Here is an 18,326-nt window from a genome sequence, read left to right as displayed (position 1 = left end):
TTGTGCTCAGGCTCCAAGGCTCTGGACTACTCCAATGGCATCTTTGATTGTCAGTCCCCAACATCGCCCTTCATGGGCAGCTTGCGAGCCCTGAACTTACTGGAGGACCTCAGGGGCGTTCTGGAGCTCATGGACGCTGAGGAGAGAGAGAGCTTGCGTTGTCAGATCCCAGACTCTACTGCAGACAGTCTGGTGGAGTGGCTGCATGGTCACCTGGTACATACACCACATTCCAGAACCCTGGAATTCACTGTGTATACTCTAGCTAACATGAGCTAACATACTATGTGTTGCCATGTTGTAAGGAAGTACATAGTTATTCATACATCCTTTATTAATAGGAAGTCTGTTTTCCCATTAGCCCGTAGTCTATTTTCAATGATGTTGTGAAAAAGTATGTTGTATGTGTTGGTTTGTGTCCGTTGGAAGTATTTTCGGTGGTATTGCTAGGCCTATGCTCACGATTTTCATGTAATAAGGGTTCAATGTTAAAAATTATTAATTGAGGTATTATAGCATCATGTGCAGTAGTTCTATTCATAATTAAGAATGCAGTGCAGTTTAGTTTTATCATTGCCTCAAAATATTAGTTTCAGCAGATCCAAGAAACATTATTCTTGTGTCTTGAGACAGATTGAACAACTGCCAAGAGAAAGTCAACACATAGTACCATATTTAGTCAGTTTACATGGATTGTTATGTTCGTTCACCCAATGTTAACGTTTTTTGGCACAATAAATGGTGCATGAAAACCCTGAATCTCAAGTGACCCTGTTTTTCTCAGTGTTACTTGCTTTTAAAAGCATAAAAATAACTGTTTCAAGCCATATTGTGTTGGATTCCAGAAGTCTTTTATAATAAATAATTTTTCTGTGTTTTTTGGACAGTCAAATGGACACATTTCAATCACCGGTGATGTTTACCAGGACAGACTTAATCGTCTTGAAAGTGATAAAGAATCCCTTGTGCTTCAGGTAACTTTGTATATACATACATGTACCGTACAATCAAAAGGTTGGAGACAGCAAGATTTTTAAATGTTTTTGAAAGATGTCTCTACCAAGGCTGAATTTATACGGTCATAAAAACAGTAATATTGTAAAATATTATTAAAATTTTAAAATATTTGATTTTTTTTCAGTATATTTTAAAATGAAATAATATTCCTATGATGACAGCTGAATTTTCAGCAGCCATTCCTTTAGTCTTCAGTGTCACATGACCCTTCCAAAATCCTTCTAATACACTGATTTACTGCTTAAGAAACTTTTCTTATTATTATCAATGTTGAAAGCTGCTTATTATTATCAATGTTGAAAGCTGCTTAATATTTTTGTAGAAACCCTGATAAATTTTTTCAGGATTCTTTGGTAAATAGAAAGTTCAAAAGAACAGCATTTAGTTGTAATATACATTATTTTATAGACATTATAAATGTGTTTACTGTCACTCTCAATCAATTTAATGTATCCTTGCTGAATAAAATAATTTGAAAATAAAATCATCATTCTTTGCAGGTGAGTGTTTTGACGGATCAAGTGGAGGCACAAGGAGAAAAGATAAGGGACCTAGACCTGTGCCTTGATGAACACCGTGAGAAACTAAATGCCACTGAAGAAATGTTACAACAGGTGGGTTTAAAGATGTGCCTTGTGTATTGGAGACATGGTCTGGTGGTTGGGTATATGTGCATTTTGCACATTAGAGCTTATTTTCAGCTCTTAGTTTCCTATCACATCTTTGCTATACTGTGCAATTACAAGCAAAAGCCCATAAAATGTAATTCATAAGACCAATTTTCTTTGTTCATGCTCCGTTTGTGAACTCTTGTTCCTAGGAACTCCTGTGCAGATCAGCCCTTGAGACTCAGAAGCTGGAGCTTATGGCAGAGGTTTCCAACTTGAAACTGAAGTTAACAGCAATGGAGAAAGAGAGACTCGATTTTGATGACAGATTTGGAGATAGTGAGGTAAAAAACATGAACACATGCATGAGGGAAATAATCGTGTAAGGATGTCTTAATTTGAAAATGTCAGTGGCTGTGCTTTAATTGTAATGCTAGTCATTGGTTAATTTGTGATTACGCCGTTGGCGCACAGAGCTCTTTTGTTTTAACCGCTTTAACATATTGCAGTTTCCTGGAAAATGACTTGAATGTTTGTTTAGATTCGTGATTCTGCAGTATAGCCAACCTTTTGTTTCTGTACAAGCCTGAAGCAGAAAGACGTGCATTCAACAATGCGATCTGTTAGCGAGCGGACATCTACCAGTCACGTCATGTTGTGATGCAGAAGTCTGTTCCAGTGCGCTGGAATGTTGGGCTTTTAACTGTTCTCTGCTTTGTTTGCTGTCTGGGCAAAATGGAAAATGCAAAAACAGCCTTTACCAGATACCATTTCCTCTCCAAAAAATGGTTTGGGTGGCCTCTTTTCTCTATAGAAAGTAGTCGTTACCACTAAGGACTATGCCCCACTGTGGATGAATGTGAGTGGGAAGGGTCCTCAGTGAGAGGGTGTTGAAATCCATTGGAATGGTTTTCCACATGCGTGGTTTCAACTATTTCAGATAAACCTGCCCTAAACCATGTTTGGCCAGTTCACAAATACACTTCCTGTCAAAGTGGGCGTTTCTTGGCCCAAAGGCAAACTGGACCGTTTTTTATGTTTTTGTTAAAAGTCTAGAAACTTGAGACTAGGTGTAAAGCAGACTATTATCTTATGAACTCCAGATCAGTTGGCCTTGTTGTCCAGGGTTGCTTTCAGTCCTTGTCCATAACATGTTTTATTTAGGCTTGGGAAATGCTGTTATCACTGTAACACGTATTTTTGAATCAAACAACATCCAAAAATGGAGAAAAGCAGGATGATTTTCCATTAGGGTCATGGAGATGAACCAGTCTTTGCACCTGTGCGTTCACAGTCGGCCACAGAAAATGGGTTTTGTCTCCTTGTTGTTGACAAACGTTCCATTTCAGGCCTTTCTTTGTGACTGTGCTTTTCATTCTTCTTAGAGTATTATAGAACACATATACAAATTATTTATTGTTTAAACTGTGCACTAAATTGGCAAGTGTGTTTGGTCTAGGTTGGTCAACACATTCTTCAAAGATATAAATTATTTCTGCTGCTTCCTGTTATTTTGCTGCCACGTAATTTACCGTCTCAGCAAGACTCCAGTTTGTTTCCCAAAATATCCTCTTTTTATCCTGTTAAGACTAAGACTATAATATGTCATTTTAGATTTTGAAGAACTATCAGAACTACTGTAGCCTGAAATACTCGATGTACACTACTGTTTAAAATTTTGTGGCCTGTAACTCATCAAGGCTGTATTTATTTGATCAGAAATACAATAAAACAGTAATTTTGTGATATTATTGCAATTTAAAATAACTCTTTTCTATTTAAATATATTTTAAAATGTAATTTTTTCCTGTGATGGCAAACCTGAATTTTCAGCAGTCATTACTCCAGTTGTCAGTGTCACATGATCCTTCAGAAATCATTATAATATGCTGATTTGGTGCTTAAGAAGTATTTATGACATATCTTATCATCAGAGTTGAAAACTGTTGTACTGACCCCAAATCTTTGAACTGTAGTGTATTCAGATTGTCCTTATGCTTTCTGGATCACTGCTCCAAGTGGATGCATCTGTATTTTTTTTTTTTTTTCAATGAATGTTTACAACTAGAGGCTGCTCTGTTGTTTATTGAATCATAAATCCACAGCTGAATGCTAGACATTCTGACAAAGAGCTTGGCCCTGAAAGGCCTGAGTGCTGAATGGAACCTTGTCACTAGATTCTTGTTTTGGTTTTTGTTTTGTTTTTTATTGCTCGTAAAGCATTTCTAAAGATTGAATACTTAGTCTGTTTGTTAAACAAACCATTTCAAACTTGAGAGTAGGGTTCTCTTTGAAGCCCTTTGAGGCAAAATTGTTTAGGAATATGGCCATGATAGTCTGTGTGTTTAGAAATTAGTTATTATATTATTAGATTCCATGCATTAAAGTCCTTCAGTTTTTTAAATTGTATGTAAATGTTTTTTTAAATTTTTGTGGTAATTGGCAACATACATATGCAGTCGGCAGTTTAACTTTAACCCGTTTAGCTTTCATTTTACAGTGAATTTAACATTGTTAAATAAATATGCTTGATACACTTTGTGAAATTCTATGGAGATTGCTTGCCTTTTAAATACTTTTCTTTTTTTTTCTTTTTAGGGTTTGATTTTGGAGATTAATGAACTGAGATATCGTATTTCTGAGATGGAGAGTGAACGGTTACAGTATGAAAAGAAATTGAAATCCACTAAGGTGAGTTTCAACGCTAGTTTCTTACAAGTGAAAAGAACAATTGATGTTACCATCTTTAAGCTTGCATAGGGATTCTCTTCTTCTTTTGTCTCTCTTACATAACCTGTCATCTTTCTTGTTATCTTTAAGTGTTTATTTTCCTTTTCCTCCTTGGCTAACCTCTCTGCCTCTAGTCGCTAATGGCCAAACTCTCTAGCCTGAAACTCAAAATGGGCCAGATGCAGTATGAGAAACAGAGGAAGGAACAAAAAATCCAGGCGCTCAAGGTCGGCATACCTCAGGGTGGTTGCTGCTTGTGGTTGTGATCCAAATATTTTTTATTTAGTTATTTTTCACTGTAACTTTGCTTTTTGGCACTTTTAATGAAGGCTTCAGTTTAAAGTTTAAACATTATACAGTGGCCACATTTAATAGTTTATTCAGTGTTGCTTTAGAGTCCAAATACATTCTTGGGCCACTTTTAATGAGCCTATTCTCTCATGTCACTACAGAATCAAACCTTTTACTGTCTCAGTTTGACTGAGAGCTTCATAGCCCTCCATTTTGTACAGACAAAGTTCTCATCATGATTTGAAAGCTGCTCATTAAATCTGCCCTCCTCTATAAGCAGTGGCACCAGTATAAGATCTCAGCATGTTTAATTAACCACAAGTATGCTTTAGTATGAGGCTCTACGTGATGTTTAAGCTGAGAGGGCTAAATTTCAGACTGCTTTATAATGCAGGAGAAGCTATTTCTGTCACTACTTCCTACTGTAGCATACTGTTAAGCCACATGCTTCAAAAAGCTCAGTGTGAGGTTTGCATGATTGTTACAATAGGTTTTTTTTGGCGTTATAAACTTCTCTCCCACCCTGGCAGTGCACTGAACTCTTGAATGAAGTTCTTGAATCTGATCTTGATTAGTGGTAGAAACATATATAATTGATTAATTAAAGATTTTGGTATTTGTGAGATAATCCAATAACTCTGCATGCTTGGACAATTAACAAAAACATAATTTTTCAGATACCGAAAAACTTTTATTTTGAATGTGCCATGTACTGATCTCTCTGATAGTAATTAGTAACTGCATGGTTTGGTATTGCTGGGTTAACTTCAGTGGTCATCCAAACTTTGGATCAGAGTTGTGAGATGTGTGTATTTAATGTTCAGGAGGAGCTGGTTACGTTGAGAAGGCAGCTGGATGGCAGAGATGGTGATCTGAGGAGGCTGCAGGATGAAACGGGGTCCAGATCCCCAACGCCTGCAGGCCTAGACAGCACAGAGAGAGGTGGGTCATGCATAGTTGCTGTTCTTCACACTTAGTAATTGCAGTATTGCCTGTCCCAGCGTGCCCTACAGGGGCCTAGTTTTGTCTTGTCATTATGCTGTACCTCTGATACTGTACTGACTCATTTAAAATAAAATCTGGAGTAGATCAAGCTCTATCAGTTGTTATTGTATGAATTAATTTGTGCTGTTTTTTTATTTTGCATTTTTATTTTAGTTATTTGCTTTGTTTTACTTTTTATATTTGTTCTGATTTTTACATGTTTCTTTTGGTTTTTTTTATGTGTGTTTATATATATATATTTTTTATTTATATTAGTTTGGTATGGTTTGTTTGTATTGATTGTTGGTATTGAAATTTTGTTGTTTGTTTGTTTTTGTTGTAGTTTTCTGCTTTGTTTTTGTTTATTTTGATTTGTTTTTATTTTAATTTTTGGTTTGTTTGTTTTGATTAGATGTTTTTACATTGTTTTCTCTTATTTCGTTTTTTTGTGTTTATTTGGTTTTTTTATGTTAGTCTTTTGATTGTTTTTATTTTTATTTTATTAATTGTTTGTTTTTATTTTTTACCATTGTTTTTCCTTGTTGTTTATTTTGATTTGGTTTATTTATTTATTATAGGTTTTTTGCTTTTCTAAAATTAATTAATGAATTAATTAATTTATTTATTTTTAACTTGTGTTTTTTATATGTTTATATTTGTTTGATATGGTGTGTTTGTATTAGGGTTGTTCCGATTCCGATACTAGTATCGGAAATTCCACCGATACCACAAAAAATTCTGGCATCGGTATCGGCGAGTACTTAAACCCATGTACCGATCCGATACCATTTTCTTAAACAAGACCTATAGTTATGCGCGCTAGCTTTGCTTAACGCTGCAAAACGGAAATAAATTCTTCGAAGAAGCAAAGAAGTACAAACTTGCAAGCACATTGCCAGTAAATCACTTGCATATGTGACTAAATCTTCACCCTGAGCGACTAAATGATGTCTAATATTAGCCACTGGCTGATAAATAATCAGATTTTACTCGCCAGTGTGTGAGTTGGAGGCTATGTATAAGTTTAGCGCAGATATATTGTCACTCGCCGAGTTTCTCTCTCCGTCAAGCGATCTATTTTTCAGATCATCTGAATGAATGCGCAGCGCACCTGTATTTGACGCACCATAAGCTCTAGTGTGAAGTGCACGACTCGCCGTCGCTTTGCTTTTTTTCTCACACGCAGAGAGAGAGAGAGTCTTTTACATGTAGCGCGTCAATTCCGAATGGTATGTAAACGATATTCTTTGTTGTATTTTCCTGTCAAAATAACGGAGTTCCTTTGGAATTCTTCAGTTTAACTGCCAGGTTCTCTGGTAGTAGGCGGAGCTAATGCGCAAATGACAATCTCATTGGCTGGCGCTCACCTATTATCGTCCCTGTTTTGATTTCAGCAAATTGATATTGTTCTTAGAATTCATAGTATGATTATTATTATCTTATCAGTATTATTGATAGTTTTTTTCCCCATTTTTACAGAAACAGACTAAGAAGACTAGAAGACTAATATGCATTCATACATGGTTACCAAGTTTTAATTCTAATTGCTAAAGTTCTATCAATAAATAATACTTGATTATCATAATATAATTATAATGCTTGACTGACTGATGTTAAGAGTGTACTTTTTTCCAAACATTATATATTATATTTTTTGTTTACTCGCCAGACTATCTATATCTATCTATCTATGGTGAAGCGCACCATAAAATAATTGTATCAATTCATACAGGGCTAGTAAGTAGTACATACAGCTGTATAACCAGATACACAGTATCGGATCAGTACTCGGTATCGGCCGATACCCTGAGCCTAGGTATCGGAATCGGTATCGGGAAGGGAAAAAGGGTATCGGAACATCTCTAGTTTGTATTGATTTTTTTTTTTAACATTGTTTTTCTTGTTTGTTATAGTTTTTGTTTGGTTTTGTGTTTATTTTGATTTGGTTTTTATTTTAGTTTTTGCTTTGTTTTTGTTTGTTTTGATTAGATGTTTTTGCATAGTTTTCTCTTGTTATTTAGTTTGTTTGTTTTTTTTGTTTTTTTTATGTTAGTTTTTTTTACCATTGTTTTGTTCTTGTTGTTTATTTTGGTTTGGTTTATTTATTTATTATAGGTTATTTAATTTTTATTAATTAATTATTAATATTTTTTTTTTATGTATCATTTTACTGATAGCGCTTTATTGGTCCAGCACATTCAATAACAGAAGACGTTTAATATCATTACTCTGTCTTAAACAGTTTTCCATACTGAGGAAACATTAAAAAAGAGGCTCAAAGAGAAACGTAAGGGGACTTCATGTCTACCTTCTACACATACATCCCTTTTTCAGTTTTTTAATCTTTGTACTATTTTTGTCCTCTTAGTCCTCTGCTTCCTGTGCCTGCATGTTTGGGCATGGTACTCATGAAGCTTGCTTTTCTACGACATGAAGCATTGAAAGTTACAGTCGTATAGGAAGTTAATGGATGTAAAAAATACAAGATATTAGGTATAGGAAAGGGAAAGAAGTAATGAATAACAATCCATTCTTATGGTGTAGCCCTGACAACAGTCTGATTGAGGTCGCCATCTGGCATGTCACATTTACATTATTGTTTGTTTGTTTGTCTTGCCTGTCACCTTGTAATGTAACACCTCCTGTTCCCCAAAGCTAGTTTCTTCACCTCACTTCCCCGCTTCCCTCCATTATATTGCATTGCCCGTAACCCATGTTCACACTCCTCATGACCTCACAGGCTGGACATCCACTCTTATCTGTGGCTGCATACACTCACGTTTAATCCCAACAAGCTCCTCCTTGCTTCTATTGTGTACATTTCTCACATTTGTCACAGAAGGTCACTGTTATATTTCAGCTCGACGTGTCTGTCTACAGTTTATGTGATGCTAAATGTCAGGCCTGAGGTGCCCTTTAGTGTTTATGAAATGGTCTTTAGTTTACTAAGCCTGTGCTTTGCAGATATGGAAGTACAGAAGATGAAGAAAGCAATGGAGTCGTTGATGGCGGCAAATGAGGAGAAGGTAGTTTTAAGTCATAAGTTTCCTTTCCCATTACTTTTGAAAATCATAAAGGAACTTGACATTTAATGCTGTTAATTATGATTGTGTAGGATCGCAAGATTGAAGAGTTGCGACAGTCACTCATGCGTTACAAGAAAGTACAAGAGATGGTCATGTCAGCACAAGGTAGAAAAGGTGATTTGTTTTATTTTAATAAAAAATTTCGAAGTGATATCAATAAAATGTGTCTTTCCTGTAATCAGTGTAATTTTGGTATTATTTATATACTGTTGTAGTATTAATATTTTTAATTCGTTTTTATTTTAATTTTATTTTTGTTTTATTAATTTTAAGTGCTTTTGTCATTTTATCATTTCTTATTTAACTTTGTTTCAGTTTTAGTTTTAGTAATTTTAGTACTTCAACTTAAACTCATTTTATTTCAGTTAGTTGTCAGGCAACATTTCTAACCTTCAGTTAATTGTTTTAAGTTTGGTTAAGCTGAAGTTTTCATAAAATATTTATATTTTATTTTAGCTTTATTTTAATTAGTGAAAATTATCTTAATAATTTTAGTGAACAGTAACAACACTACCTGTAATACAAAAAAATGCATTATTTAAATTGTAAACTATATATTGTGGAAGGTGTACATGTTGGTGTAAAAATCCAAAAAAATAAAATAAAATAAATACAATTTCCAGTAATTCTTACTGTAATACAATAATAAGAAGCTACTGAGACTCCAGGAAATTACAGGGGGGGGGGAATCAGAATATGAGAGGTAAATGTACTTCATTAGCATAAAATAAAAATTCTTAATAAATGATTATATTATGTTATATTTATTATATATTGATTTGGGGTGAAATGTGACCTGGATGTGGTTTCTAGAGGTTCACCCAATTAGTTAAATCCTGTAATTTGCTGCTGATAAGTGACAGGCTGTATTTGCTGTGTGGCGTTTTCCGAGCTAATGATCAAATCTCCCTCCTCTCATGTCTTTCTCATCAGATAAGGTCAAAGAAGGAGACAGTGATGGGAGCAATAGCGACAGCTCCCTATCCATGTCCACCGCCCTCTCTGTTTCCATGGACACGGAGAAGTCTCTTCTCTCTTACACAGAGGAAGTTGCTGTAAGGGGTCAAAATGAGGTACAATTTTCTTTTCAGACACAACAAAATTCATATAATATTTCCCTGGAGGTTACACCATTCATCGTTTGTGGTTAGTTTGCATCCTTGTTAAAGAACTATTTTTTGTTTTGGCATGCATAATCTAAAATCACTGCACTGCAACCTAGAATTACTCTTAATTTAGAGCAACACAGGCTGATTGACAGTTCAGCAAAGTTGTGTTGATGGTGTTTTTTCAAGCTAAAGGCAAAATTGAACACATGCAGAACACACAACATGTCAAAATGTGGCTCATACTGTCACAGACGATCCAAGACGCAGAGAATCACTTGTCAGGGAGTGACCGAATGTCTTCAGATATTACTGTTCAGAGGTGATGGATCCTTGGAATATGATGTATGCAGTAGAACTTTTTGAACCAAGGACTTCCAAAACTAAGTGAATGATTGAATTATGAGTGAATTATTTATTGTTTTTTATTCAATTTTTTAAACGTTTCTGTTTAGCTTCAATTTATTTAGGTCAGTTTTAGTTTTAGTTATTTTAGTACTTCAAACAAAGCAGCAGTTTTTCAAAAAGTTTTTCATCTAATATTTATATTTTATTCTATTTTATTTCAGCTTTGTTTCATTGAATGAAAATGATTTTTAATAGTTTGTCAGCAGTAACATTTTGTGCAGCATTTATGCTTTTTATATTACACACATAAGGTTATGTGAAGTTTCTCAAATGTTTTATTTCTGCATTTTATTTCTTCATTTCACTGAACGAAAATGATTTTTAATAGTTTGTAAGCAGTAACAACACAACATGTAATACAACAAATCTGCATTATTTAAATTGTAAATTATTTATGTATTGTGAAAGGTGTGCATGCTGATGTAAAAATAAAAAATACTGTATTTTTTACTGTATTACAGTAATGAGAAACATCATGGAGACTACAAAGAATTGCAAAAAAAACAACAAATCAGATAATGAGTGGAAAATGTACAGAGTTATCATAAAAACGTGTCCAGCTTCTCTTCCTATTTTTCAGTCTATATTAATGTACTTGTTTTTTAATGCCCTTAATGGTACAGTACAGTACAGCACTATGGTCAGCCTGTGGTTGTTTTCAAATATGCTTTATAAAAAAACAAACAAACAAATAAAAAATCCTAATAAAAAGGATATGTGGCATTATGTTATATTATATGAATTAATGTATTTGTATGCTGGAAAGATTGTTTGAGATGGACCTCCAGGGGTCTGCCTTTTGAAAAATGCTGATGTAGAGAATACACTGGTGTGATTTTACCTTTGCATGTTCTCTTCATCTGTAGGCGACAACATTTGTCAGTACACTCCAAGTGCCATCGCTCACAGTCTCATCCCCAGACAAAGCAGACAGTGATTCAGTCATGGAACAAATGCAGTCATCAAGGTACACTTCAGTTCACATTAAAACACACCTTTTTGTCTGCTGAGGTTGTTTTTTTTCATGCAGGATCTTCATCTGAAAATCTGTACAAGCAAACATTCTTTTATATCATAGCTGTGGGTGTAGGTTTACGGCTCGAAGCATCCCACCTATGTTACAGAATCCAAGCATCCCATCCTCAGTGTTAGAACCTCTAAAGGCTTTTCCTTTCTTGTGTTTTATGTTAGTATCCTCTTTCCATCCTTTCTAGCCTTTGAAATGCCTATTTTCTATATCAGAGTTCATGACCACATCACCCTATTCATGCTATCCCATCATTCTATGGTGTTTAAAGTATCATTTTCTCACCGTTAGCACATCAATGCATGTCCGTCTATACACCCCACTGCTTACCCATCATGCTTGGCCACCGCCTCTGCATCCCAATGCTTGTGTGTTTGTCCTTTGTAGTGAGAAAGAGTGTCAGGAGCCAACTCAATCACTGGAGACCCCATTAGATGAGAGTCCTGAGTGAGTATATGTGTCAGGTGGAGTTTGGTTATGAAATGCCACTATTGTGAATCAAAGTGTGTGTCAGACACCTTAACATAGTGGTTATGAACATCTGTATGTTGAAAAGAGTGATGGTAACAATGTCTTTTTTCATGTTTTAGAGCTTCAGAGGACACCAAATCAGAAAGCCAGGGCTACCTTGATGGAGGAGCCAGTGAAAAGGTGAATTTCAGCTCAATCAAGAATTGAAGGGATAGTTCACCCAAAAATGAAAATTCTGTCATTAATTACTCAACCTCATGTCGTTCCAAACCTGTAAGACCTTTGTTCATCTTCGGAACACAAATTAATATATTTTTGATGAAATCCGAGAGCTCTCAGACCCTCCATAGACAGCAACACAACTGCAAGGTTCCCTGGAGTGTATCACGACGCATGCACTTGCATCCGGTTCATGTAAACAACGCATGCGCATGGCGCTGCTGCTTACGTAATACGAACATGCGTTAGCCTACGCATGCGTTGTTTACATGAAGCGGAAGCAAGCACATGCATTCCACTCCAGGGAACCTTGCAGTTGTGTTGCTGTCTATGGAAGGTCTTCATTTTTGGTTGAACTAACCCTTTAACTTGACTAAAAGTGTATTTATTGTTAAGGTTTTTATTAGGGTTAGGCAATATATTGAATATTTAAAGGGATTGAAAGTGAGTTAAAAAATGTCTATTGATCCATTTTTAATTCCAGAAGCCATTAACAGTAGATCAGAGGCCAGCAGGGGTAATTTAAAAAAAAAATTTTGTCTGCAAAACATTTTATTTCTCTTAAATCATAACTATTAACATTATTATTATTAATTGTTGTTTTTATATTAAATTATATTTTTTTATAATAAATATATATTATAATTTATATATTTATTTATTTATTTATTTATTTTTAAGTTGTTGAAATTGTACGTTTCTGTCATTTATAGTAGATTTCTGTTTACCTTCAATTTATTTGTCAGTTTTAGTTTTAGTAATTTTAGTACTTCAACCAAAGCAGCAGTTTTAATATACATTTAGTTTTTTAAGTTGATATTTTTCATCTTATATATATATATATATATATATATATATATATATATATATATATATATATATATATTTGGTAACACTTTACAATAAGGTTCATTAGTTAACAACATTAGTAAACATGAACTGAGAATGAACAATACTTCTACAGCATTTATTAATCTTAGTTAATGTTAATTTCAGCATTTACTTGTGCATTATTAAAATCACAAGTTGTGTTTGTTAACATTAGTTAATGCACTGTAAACTAACATGAATAAACAATGAACAACTGTATTTTCATTAACTAACATTAACAAAGGTTAATAAATAGTGTAATAAATGCATTGTTTGTTGTTTGTTCATGATAGTTAATACATTAACTAATGTTAACAAATGACACCTTATTGTAACATGTTACCATATATATATATTTTTTCAGCTTTATTTCACTGAATGAAAATTATTTTTAATAGTTTGTGAACAGTACCAACATTTTGTGCAACATTTATGCTTTTTTATGTTACATACATGAGGTTATGTGAGGTTCCTGAAATGTTTTATTTCTGCACTTTTAGAGCAAAGCATTTGATGAGTTCAACAAGATCACAACTCTACCACCCAAATCCCCAAGCTCTTCTCGGACTGCTGAGGATGACAGCTTCGGTACCAGGAAAATGAGATCTTCCTTTGGACGGGGATTCTTCAAGATCAAGGGAGGAAAGAGGACTGCTAGTGCCCCTAATTTGGGTACGATTTCTATCTTACTTCTAGATCAATATGACCATGGATGATTACAGTTTCACTGTGATTAAAATAAGCTAAAATTAAAAAAAAAAAGAAGTCCAAAATGTTTGGCCAATTTTTTTTTTTACATTAAAAAGTTGACGAGTCAAGAGTGCCTGAATTTAGTACAAACACCCATTTACAAGCTAGACATGCCATATGGCTTCTCTGAGGAAGGACAAATGTGTCTTCATTTCTTTCTTTCCTTCAAGAAAAAAATCCCTCAACTTGATGCATTTCCATGCATAATCATGCATAATATCTCATGCGATATGCATGCGCATCTCGTCAGTAAAGCCGGTTCCTTGATTAGCGGTAAATCTCCATCACCTGTTTTCAAATAGAGCGGCATTTAATACACAGAGCCATAGATCACTGATAAGCTACGCAATATCACATTCATTATCGCAGATCTCGATAATGAACGTGATATTGCCTAGCTTGTAAGTATTGTAAGTATTTTACTGATTTTGAAAACCCAAATGATTGTGATCTATAACATATTGTGGGAAGGAACACATTGTTTATTTTAGCTTGATTCAAAAATTTTGAAAGTAAGAAATTTAGGCCTAAAGTTGGTTTATTTTCATTTCTTTTCTTCATAGCAGGAGATGATATTAAATGAAGTAATGGCGATTATGGGTGTTTTGAAGTCCTCTTGTCAAAATAATAGACTAAATAGATATGTTTAAACATTGAGCTCTTGTGGTAATCATAAAGTATATAGAGGTTCTGTCCTCATCGCACGTTATTTTGTGACCACATTACCCAGGACATAAATATTCTGACCACATTCTCACAGCTCTGTATGTTCCCCTCACATCCAAACTACCATACATTCAGGCTGGATTTAGTGCCATTCAATAACAGAGATGTAATTACTTCCATTGTGTTGACTTGCATGTCAGCATGTGACTTCATTCCATGGTTCCACTCCTAAAATAAACCCAATCCAGTTGTTCTTCAGTCCAGACGAGAAGTCATCTGCAGTCTTGCCTCATGATGCTGATTCCAGTAATTCAAGGAAGACGCTGTCATTTTTGGGCTTTATTTCTTTGAAACTTCCTGTTATTCATGACATTTTTACTGCTCTGCTCTTTAACTGAACGACTGCCTTGTTTTTTTCTTCCTTCCCATAATCTTTAGTTTATTTGATGCTTGGCTGACCATGGTATTGTGGGTAACGTAGTTTGCTGTGGTGACAACAGGACTTCTTCTTTTCTTGTGTATGCGTTTGTTTGAACAGCTGAGACAGAGAGGGACGGCACTGACCATCTGGATCTGGCAGGCATGCCGCAGAGGTCATCTGACAGTGACAGCACACACACTCTCCCCATTTCTCCGGAGGGCAAGAAAAAATCAAAAGGAATCAAAGCACTCTTTGGAAAGTAAGTCTAAAACATAGCTGCAGGATATTTTGGACATTGGGGATCTTTCCTTATCTAGCATATTTCATGTCCTGGCAGTGTTATTGTTAACTAAACCTAAAACTATTAAGGTTTTATTAATTGAAAAAAAATCTGAAATAAAACACATTATTAGATTAAAAAAAACAACAACTAAAAACTATAAATGTTGCGGTAATTAACTGAAATAAAATATTGACGTACTACAATTATTCAATCTGAAATATAAATTAAAGCAGAGAAGATTTTTTTTTTTTAATTAAATGACAAAAGTACAAAATGAAAAAGACTATAAAACTTTTAAAATTTTTAAAAAGTTAATTCAAAATATGAATAAATACTGTAATTGTATAAAATAATACTGTATGCTAGAGATTGAAAGAATATATTATTGTAATATTTCATTTAATTTGTGGAAAATAAAAAAATGTTGTATTATTCTAAAAACAAATTATAAAAGTATTATTATATTACAAGCATGATTATTAATGTTCTGATTTACTTCATATAAACCTATCCGTCTATCTGTCTAATCTATCCATCCGTCTGTCCATCTGTCCGTCTCTCTCTCTCTCTCTCTCTCTATATATATATATATATGTTTATTTATGTATTGAGCTAAATGTGGATGAATTTTTCAGTCATTTAAAGCATGCAGTATTAATTCTTTTATCAGCTTATTTGATCCACCTCAATTTGAGTTGAATATGATAAAATGTAACTGATGACTTTCTCTTACTTTCTCTTTCTTCTTTAAAGGCTCAAAAGAAGTCAATCAACAACATTCAACCTGGATGATAACCTATCAGAGAGTGAGTTTAAACGGGGTGGAGTCAGAGCCACAGCTGGGCCCAGGCTGGGCTGGTCACGTGACCTGCAGAACACCAACAGGTCTGTAATCACAGTGACACAGGATAGAACTCCTTCTCAAAATGGAAAGATCTACTGTTGGGAAACACCCTGGTGACAGACTTACATGTAACTTATTGATTCAGAGTTTTAGTTCCTCAGTAAAATCTCATTTATGATGTTGTCAGAGTGACATTTTTGTGATAAATGGTCAAATGGCAAATATCTCCAGCAGTCACTGTCTTTGTAGCTCCTAAGATCTGCTTGTTTGTGTTTTCCAGTGAGCTGGACGCTCCGTTTGCACGCTGGTCCCGGGAGCAGGTGTGTGATTGGATGCAGGAGCAGGGACTGGGGTTGTACGTGAGTTTGGCAAGGCAGTGGATCACCTCCGGCCAGACGCTCCTGCAGGCATCCCAGCAGGATCTGGAAAGAGTGAGCTCTTATTTCTCAGAATCAGGATGAAAGCATATAGTGGAGTCCAAATGTCTGAGACCACATTTAAGCCTGGAAATAATAAATTTTCCCTCTGAAATTCATGTTTAAGGACTGTTCTGCTCTCTGTATTCAGGAGCTGGGAATAAAACACCCTCTACACAGGAGGAAACTCCAGCTGGCCCTGCAGGCGTTGGGCTCAGAGGAAGATGACAACAAAGGCAAACTAGACTACCACTGGGTGACAAGTAAGGAATGGATGTTTATTCATCCACAGTTACAGATTTATTGTTAAATTCTGATAAATTTAAGGCAGAATGTAACTGATTAAAAGGTTTTTCTTAACCCGTTCCTTCTGTTCTAGGGTGGCTTGATGATATCGGCCTCCCGCAGTACAAGACTCAGTTTGACGAGGGACGTGTGGATGGACGGATGCTTCACTATATGACTGTGGTTAGTCTTTTTCCCAGACAACATCACGTTTTGACACATACAGGTGCTGGTCATATAATTAGAATATCATCAAAAAGTTGATTTATTTCTCTAATTCCATTCAAAAAGTGAAACTTGTATATTATATTCATTCATTACACACAGACTGATATATTTCAAATGTTTATTTCTTTTAATTTTGATGATTAGAGCTTACAGCTCATGAAAGTCAAAAATCAGTATCTCAAAATATTGATGTATGCACATCATGACATGAGCATGTACAGCACTCAATACTTAGTTGGGGCTCCTTTTGCCTGAATTACTGCAGCAATGCGGCGTGGCATGGAGTCGATCAGTCTGTGGCACTGCTCAGGTGTTATGAGAGCCCAGGTTGCTCTGATAGTGGCCTTCAGCTCTTCTGCATTGTTGGGTCTGGTGTCTCTCATCTTCCTCTTGACAATACCCCATAGATTCTCTATGGGGTTCAGGTCAGGCGAGTTTGCTGGCCAATCAAGCACAGTAACACTATGGTCATTGAACCAGCTTTTGGTACCTTTGGCAGTGTGGGCAGGTGCCAAGTCCTGCTGGAAAATGAAATCAGCATCTCCATAAAGCTTGTCAACAGAAGGAAGCATGAAGTGCTCTAAAATTTCCTGGTAGATGGCTGCGTTGACTGTGGACTTCAGAAAACACAGTGGACCAACACCAGCAGATGACATGGCAGCCCAAATCATCACTGACTGTGGAAACTTCACACTGGACTTCAAGCAACATGGATTCTGTGCCTCTCCACTCTTCCTTCAGACTCTGGGACCTTGATTTCCAAATGAAATGTAAAATTTACTTACATCTGAAAAGAGGACTTTGGACCACTGAGCAACAGTCCAGTTCTTTTTCTCCACAGCCCAGTTAAGATGCTTCTGACGTTGTCTCTGGTTCAGAAGTGGCTTGGTAGCCCTTTTCCTGAAGACGTCTGAGCGTGGTAACTCTTGATGCACTGACTCTAGCTTCAGTTCTGTCCTTGTGAAGCTCTCCCAAGTGTTTGAATCGGCTTTGCTTGACTGTATTCTCAAGCTTGCGGTCATCCCTGTTGCTTGTGCACCTTTTCTTACCCAAATTCTTCCTTCCAGTCAACTTTGCATTTAATATGCTTTGATACAGCACTCTGTAAACAGCCACACCTTTCAGTAATGACCTTCTGTGACTTACCCTCTTTGTGGAGGGTGTCAATGTTCGTCTTCTGGATCATTGCCAAGTCAGCAGTCTTCCCCATTATTGTGGTTTCAAAGAACAAGAGATACCCAGAATTTATACTGTAGGGATGGTCATTTATTCAAACTCAAATGTAAATATTCTAATATTTTGAGATACTGATTTTTGACTTTCATGAGCTGTAAGCTCTAATCATCAAAATTAAAAGAAATAAACATTTGAAATATATCAGTCTGTGTGTAATGAATGAATATAATATACAAGTTTCACTTTTTGAATGGAATTAGTGAAATAAATCAACTTTTTGATGATATTCTAATTATATGACCAGCACCTGTACATTAACATTTACATGTTAACAATGGAAGCAATCAAACAAAAAAGCAATGATGCAAATGCTATTACAAGTCTCAGTTAACTTAATGTAGTACACGTAGCAAGGTTTTTTTTCTTTAATTATATAATAA

The 18,326-nt window shown here is 35.3% G+C and overlaps 1 protein-coding gene across 6 annotated transcripts in view; it reads left to right on the top strand.

The window, feature by feature from the left end:
• Window positions 1-18,326, top strand: part of ppfibp1b (PPFIA binding protein 1b) — a 36,714-nt gene that overhangs the window by 11,801 nt on the left and 6,587 nt on the right. Inside the window, exons 3-22 of one of the 6 annotated variants that reach the window (XM_058751723.1) lie at window positions 11-216; window positions 888-974; window positions 1,518-1,631; window positions 1,838-1,969; window positions 4,224-4,316; window positions 4,490-4,582; window positions 5,471-5,588; window positions 7,873-7,917; window positions 8,595-8,656; window positions 8,746-8,821; window positions 9,650-9,789; window positions 11,097-11,197; window positions 11,645-11,704; window positions 11,848-11,908; window positions 13,318-13,489; window positions 14,772-14,913; window positions 15,691-15,822; window positions 16,062-16,212; window positions 16,349-16,460; window positions 16,577-16,665. In XM_058751723.1, the coding sequence (XP_058607706.1) occupies window positions 11-216; window positions 888-974; window positions 1,518-1,631; window positions 1,838-1,969; window positions 4,224-4,316; window positions 4,490-4,582; window positions 5,471-5,588; window positions 7,873-7,917; window positions 8,595-8,656; window positions 8,746-8,821; window positions 9,650-9,789; window positions 11,097-11,197; window positions 11,645-11,704; window positions 11,848-11,908; window positions 13,318-13,489; window positions 14,772-14,913; window positions 15,691-15,822; window positions 16,062-16,212; window positions 16,349-16,460; window positions 16,577-16,665 (2,186 nt within the window). Of the gene's footprint in view, window positions 1-10; window positions 217-887; window positions 975-1,517; window positions 1,632-1,837; window positions 1,970-4,223; window positions 4,317-4,489; window positions 4,583-5,470; window positions 5,589-7,872; window positions 7,918-8,594; window positions 8,657-8,745; window positions 8,831-9,649; window positions 9,790-11,096; window positions 11,198-11,644; window positions 11,705-11,847; window positions 11,909-13,317; window positions 13,490-14,771; window positions 14,914-15,690; window positions 15,823-16,061; window positions 16,213-16,348; window positions 16,461-16,576; window positions 16,666-18,326 lie in introns of all 6 variants that reach the window. The other 5 variants (XM_058751722.1, XM_058751726.1, XM_058751724.1 and 2 more) reach the window with 5 other exon arrangements.

This window comes from Onychostoma macrolepis, chromosome 18 (genome assembly GCF_012432095.1).
Source record: "Onychostoma macrolepis isolate SWU-2019 chromosome 18, ASM1243209v1, whole genome shotgun sequence".
NCBI lineage: Eukaryota > Metazoa > Chordata > Actinopteri > Cypriniformes > Cyprinidae > Onychostoma > Onychostoma macrolepis.
Note: the sequence above shows the minus strand (reverse complement) of the source record. Positions and strands in the feature narration are given on the sequence as shown.